At 33.4% G+C, this 6758-nt stretch overlaps 1 protein-coding gene across 1 annotated transcript; it reads left to right on the top strand.

The window, feature by feature from the left end:
* The first annotated feature begins 1401 nt into the window (after positions 1–1401).
* On the top strand, positions 1402–2605 carry LOC124373834 (suppressor of cytokine signaling 5-like). Its single transcript, XM_046832160.1, is given in 4 exon segments — positions 1402–1848; positions 1850–1980; positions 1982–2462; positions 2465–2605. Coding segments are annotated over 4 exon segments (1107 nt in total). The 5' UTR covers positions 1402–1413; the 3' UTR covers positions 2525–2605.
* Positions 2606–6758: the final 4153 nt, after the last annotated feature.

Genomic DNA, 6758 nt, shown 5'->3' with positions numbered 1-6758 from the left:
ACAACAAATGGTTACAATGAGGACTTAAGAATATTAAAGGTCCAACTTGACAATGCTTACTATTTATTCTGCAACACTAACTGTAACAGGTCTAAAGAAAATTATATTGCTCTTAAGAGAACGTACAAGGCAGAAATTAAAAAAGCCAAACTTAATCATAATAACAACATAATTGACAGTTCAAACAATAAATCAAAAGCTGCATGGTCTGTCATAAAATCAGCTTAGAAATGTTAACAGTAAGCCTCCCAATATTAACGCTAATTTAACGCCTGATGCTTTTAACAATTTTTTTCTTACCAGTGTAGAACAATTTTGTAATAGCATACCAACTGATGTTAATAAGCCTAATCATAGTGTTTTTCTTGACAATAGTGAGAACTGTGCAACAGGAAACAATTCAGTAGGTGATTAATTATTAAATTAATTCGACTATATTGTAAATTAAATATCAAACATTTTATTTTAAAATCCTTTATTTCATATAGTACTACTATTATCGTTTGTCGTTTAATCCGATGCACTATTTTGCAGGCTGTAGTACATATGGCCAGCAGTGTTGTTTCTCTATCTGTGTCAAGTGTACAGAGATGTTGATCTTATATTTTAATAATCTTACCTTTATAATGAGGTTTGTTACATATTTTTGTACAGTTTAAGTGATTTTGTGATGAAGGATTTAGTGATTTTTGGAAACCGAACTATTTGACTCATCAAACAACCACCAATTTACGTCTGACGTCATTTCTATGCGAGTGCATCCACCCATCTTTGACAATGGCCATAGTCTCTGTAATTACTTTTTGTTCGTATTTTTGAAACAGCACTGTAATGTGAAATCTTGATTATATATTTGTGTATGATTCAAAATTAACAATGATATAACAAGACATGATACCAATAAAAGAAACATATTCAATTGAAACTGTTAGTTATAACAGCTCAGGTATTGGCCTCTTAGCAATAGGCCTTGATTAAAAAGATAATGGGCCAAAGAATAAGTGATTTAAAAGGCATATTTGGAGCTATGGAGGTAAAAGAATTCAGTGAAGTTGTTGTTACTGGAAGTAATGCTAGTTGTTTCATAAATGGTGGAAGTGCATCCACCTCATCCGAAACTAACAATTTATCGCATGATAACAATGGAAACAACGAATCGGGATTTGGGCTTGATGATCATTTTGAAAATATTTATAGTAATAGTTCAGACAATCCAAGAAACATTGAAGATAATGGTAATTCAATGCTTTTCTCAACTGAGACAGGGCAACTCGTCTAATTCACAACTGAGTACCGGTAATTTAGGTTTAAGTCAGAACTCTTCAGATTCTGGAAGTGTTTTATTTAATGTGTCACAAGAAAATCAATCTTGCTCTAGTGGGAACGAAATTAAATTTTTGTACATCAAAATCTATGAGACAAAAAAGGTCACAGAAAGGTACTTGTTTTCCAAAAGATGTACCAGGAAATAATGGAAAAAAGAAAAGAAATCATTGGGTATTACGATTTAATTGTGCTAGGTTAAAGGGTGGTAATAGCAGTAATGCAGCTGGTTCAGAAAATGATATTGCAGAACCAAATGTCGGTTGTGATACTTGTGTTTGCACTGGATATAGAAGAACAGAAGATCATCACCTTGGTGCTGGTGTCGTATTTGGAACTGCTTCTCTTCAGCAAAGAAAGAATGAATCGGTCATCAATAGTGATTCCAGTAGTGGGGAAGAAGATAGAGATTGCATTTTACGAACTCAGCCAGTCATAGATCTGTCTAAATTTAATCCCGAGGATTATCCTATTGAAGATTGTGATGAACGAGCAAGATTAGAGAGGGCACGTGAAATAGCGGAAAGGTGTCGAACCCCCTCCGGGTTTCCGCCCTGGTCCTCATATCCAGGTTGTGATTCCGCCTGAGCTTACAGTTGACAACATCACGGCTCTGTTCCAGTCAGCAGCACTATCGGCCCTTTCTCAATTGGATGTTTACGCAGCGAGTTGTTCACACCCAAGTTGATTACATTCACTGCCTCGTACCTGATCTGCTACAGATAACTTCCTGCTCATTCTACTGGGGTAAAATGGACCGTTATGAAGCTGAGAGACTTCTCGAAGGAAGACCTGAAGGAACATTTTTACTACGGGACTCTGCTCAAGAAGAATATTTATTTTCTGTCAGTTTTCGTAAGTATGGACGCTCCTTACATGCTCGTATCGAACAATGGAACCATAGATTCAGTTTTGATTCACATGATCCCGGTGTGTTTGCGTCAACCACTGTTTGTGGCCTTATTGAACATTACAAAGATCCATCTTGTTGCATGTTTTTTGAACCGATGTTAACGATTCCTCTGCATCGTAATTTTCCTTTTCCTTTGCAACATTTATGCAGAGCAGTTATTTGCAGCAGAACAACGTACGACGGTGTGTCTCACCTCCGCTTACCAAAAAGTCTCAAGAGGTTACTTAAAAGGAGTACCATTACAAACAGAGGGTTAGAGTTAGACGATTTGATTCTGAACAATACTAAGTCAATGTTTTACATATGAATTTTAAATTTAGCAATCATGTTAAAAATTCATCCTGAATATTAAATGAACCATTCTGTGAAGTAAATGCAATCATGATTTAGTGTTTAAATTTTGATAGTTTTTATTACGATCCAAGCCAATTAAGATGTTAGTGTCATCAGATTTCATATCACATTTTACTAGCTGAATGATTAACTCAAGATTACTTTAAGTTATTTTAGGCTATGCCTACCATTGTTTTTAAATTTTATTGTACTTTGATCTATTTACATTAGATTGTTGCTTGCTACTTCTAAATTAAAGCCTCCATTAGAAATTGGAGTTTAAATTTGTTTTGGCTAACTTACTTTTTTAGTGAAATTTTGTAGATTTGGGTGTTTGGAAGACTCGATGTTTACATGTTAACAACAGCTTCCCTAATGTAATGTTATGTTGTTTTATCCCGCTGTGTTGACTTAATTTCTTCAGTAATATACAATAATATAGGCCTAGTAAATTTATTATAAAGTTTCAGAGTACTGTAAGTTAATGCAAACTTGTTTAATATGGACCAGAATGAATTTTAACATTATTTTAGTACTGTATTTAATAGGCTACTATATGAAAATATGTAAGTTAACTATAAAGTTTGCAGGTGGAACAACATTTATCTTTTATACTGGACTATTACAATTTTAACTATTACTTTGGTATTTAACTCTTTGAGGACTAACATTGAATGTTAGTTTTTGAACGATACTGAATATCATTTAATCACTCATAAAAAAATAATATTAGGAAAAGACCACTTCAAAAGTAGTGTTTTCCGGGAAGGATAATTCCTAACTTCACTAATATTTGCCTTAACTTTTGGTTCTTTAATCAAAAAACATGAAGAAACAAACAATTAGGTAAATATGTTTAATTTAAGGGCCATAGTGGCAGTATGTCCCACATTATTAAACAAACAACTATTGTAGTCGTTCTGAAATAAAAAATTTAATGTTTAAACTAGGTTGGAAATGACATAATAAATTTTTTGGAACAATTAAAAAATGGAAACCTGCTTTTCCAATGCGGAGCAATATTTCCTTGATCTCTACATCTACGCTGTAACATTATGTGATATTGTTATGGCCTTGAATTATCGTCAGGTTGGTCACTGCTTACCCTAGCGATCACATCATCCTTGGATATGTAAAATGATTTAACAGTGGTGAATTTAGTGAGTTTCGGCTTAAAAGCAGGACGATATTGTTAACACAACAATCGTAAAAGAATAAAAGTTCATATTTTACTCCAGCGTCTCCAGCAATTACTGCAAAACTGGGAAACACAACTTGAAAAACAGTAATGTAAATTCACCTGACCATAACTGATGTACAACTTTGTTATTTGTCATTTTCACTCCATAACATTTATATTGTTTTGTTCATGGGGGATAATTACAGTAGGTTATTAATGTGAATTCTCTAAATACTACTAGTGTGGACAAAACCAAATACAATCAACATTGCATTAGGTATTAGTCATTTCTGATCTTGACCATCGTATCATCTTTGAATATGAAAAGTAGTGAATTGAGGGGGGGAGGGCTTTGGGTCAATAGAATGATGGTATCATTTATTACAACCTTCTGAAAATACAGGTTCATATCAGGTTGACACAAGTGCCTCTGGCCATGAGTGCAGACTGCGGCAGCACCTGTTGGTTGAAAGATAAAAACTATTCCTGAGATAATACCTATTACTAAAACATAAACATCCTAGAGCACCTAATCATGGATGTCTCCACTCTTTACTGAGAGCTGGAAAAAACAATTTGGCAGCTAATTAAAACTTACTACAATCTTGTAAGAAAAGTAATTCCACGGTACTTTGGGATTATACCGACCACACCAGTATGAAGAGCACAAAAATATAAATTTATAGAAACAAACATGATAAAACGAAAAAACAACTCTGTAATTACAAAATTACAAACTTACAAGCATTTCCAGGTATTGTGATCAGTATTGTTGCCGCTGTTATCTTATCTTTCTCGAGAATCCCGATTACGCAGGCCGCGCAGCATCACATGATTTGCACGGTACATAATTGCCTTTCCATTACAATTCAATTTATATTTCTGATCAGCCCCTCTAGAATTTGATATTTTACTGATAGGTACTATCTCGAGGGATGTTTTTCTTTCGTTGACATCAGCGCGGGCTTCGGCAGCACCTTTGGCCGGAGGCACTCGTATTTTGGGTGGCGGAATGTGATCAAGAATAAAAACAAGTTGTAATTGTGTTTTTTCAATAAAGAGTTTTAGTTTTAGGTTGGTAATGTTTGTTTTTGTTGAATTTTTGTGTTTGGAGAAATGTAGAGGTAAAACACGGAAGTACAACAAAGCGACGCGACTCTGCAATCACGTTATCTACTAGGACCCGCTCGATTTTGACCTCTGTCTGAGGATGGGGAGGGGTTTGCGATAAGACAATTCCTGTTTTATATTGACGAAATATTGTTTTACGCTAATCTAGTAATCAGTAGAAGCAAAATGTCAAATAACGATTTATGTCTGGGTGTGGTCGGTATAATCCACAAAAGTACCAATTCCACTTTTAAAGTTCTCTAACTTCATTATGAACCATTTTTACCCCTTTAACATGTTGACGCTCCTTATCAGAATGCTCTCACTCAATAGGGAGTCGTAGTGAAGGTGTTAACCAGATGTATTATAGCTAGTCAGTTATTAACTTTACCAAAATAAAAAAAATATAGGCTAACTTGTTTAAATTTTTATTAACTTTCAATTAGATTGATATGTCGTGTGTTAATATTGTGTTTTTTCTGTGTTTAATACAGATGTGTATTACCTATGTATTTGCAAGGAATTACGTTCATTGTTTACACTTATGGATTTAGAAAATTCATATAACTTTCTTGGTCTGCTCCCAAAACTTACTTTTTTGTAAGAAGTTAGACGTGTTTATTATTTGTGTTCAGACCCTCTAGAAACTTGAATTGGTTATTAATAGGTACTATCTCAAGGAATGTTTATTGTTCTTTTTTTACACATTGTAATCGTTTTGCTGCCTGTACTGATGATAGAAGCATTAGTGTCAGCAAATATCTGATTCCATAAAATAACACTTTTGATACTAATAATAAACTTTCTAATCTTGTTCTAACAACCGTTAGATTGAATTTCTATTTCAGAGGTTAAAGTAGTATAAAAACTTTTTCAGTTTTGGGGGACAGGTAACGGAATTTGTCCACCTGTTCCATCCTAAAATAATGAAACACATGTACTACTTATTATTAGCAGTTAATTACAAATTCTCTCATCTATATAATTATATATATATATATATATTATATATATATATATATATATATATATATATAAAAGTAAATGAATGAATATCTCTATATCCTTTATAGACTCAGAAACTATTTGACTGATTGTTATGAAAAATTTGTATGTATATGTATTTTTGCTCATGGAAGGTTTATATGCTATGCTCATTGATTTGACTCACCAACAGGCGGTGCTGCAAAATATAAAAGTTATCAAAGCGCCTTCACATTGAAAAACTGCAAATTACGAGACAGTTACGTATATTAAACACCCAAACACTATTTGAAGACGCTAAGTTTTGATGTATATTTATCTTTGAAATAAATTTCTGGTTGAACTTAAAGCTTGAGTATTAGACCACTTTATAATAAAAGTACATGTACAATGGCTATAAACATACACTTTTGACATATTTTCTTGATCGTGGCAACAAGGTAACCTCTACATCGGCGGTTGGAAAATATAATTCACTTGAACCAGAAGTCCTCATACACGAGCAAAGCTTACGAAAAGCTGCAAAACCGTGGGAAACAGCTAGTTTACAATAAAAACATTGTGTAGTTATGTACTATTAAATAGCCTTCCATTAACTGTTTCCAAACAGCTATCCTATAGAAAAGTGACATTAGATGTTATGATTTAATTTTAATAATCTAAACTGAATTCTGGTCCAAATTGAATTTTTTGTCAGATTTATTGTGGAAACCTACATTTTTAACTAGTAAGTTTAATAAATACAGGTCATGCTGATTTGTAAAAATTCTTGGAGATTTTCCTATAACTTGGCTATCAACGTTAAGTCCTCAGAGGGTTAAGAGCCCGACTGTACTGGCCGCCATATTGATTTTAACCCCCAATAGGAACAATGTTAAGTTAAAACATGACAATCAAATACAGTCTTTGTCTTTG

Source organism: Homalodisca vitripennis, unplaced genomic scaffold (genome assembly GCF_021130785.1).
Source record: "Homalodisca vitripennis isolate AUS2020 unplaced genomic scaffold, UT_GWSS_2.1 ScUCBcl_6502;HRSCAF=13741, whole genome shotgun sequence".
Taxonomy (NCBI): Eukaryota; Metazoa; Arthropoda; class Insecta; order Hemiptera; family Cicadellidae; genus Homalodisca; species Homalodisca vitripennis.
This window is presented reverse-complemented; position numbering and strand designations above follow the sequence as displayed.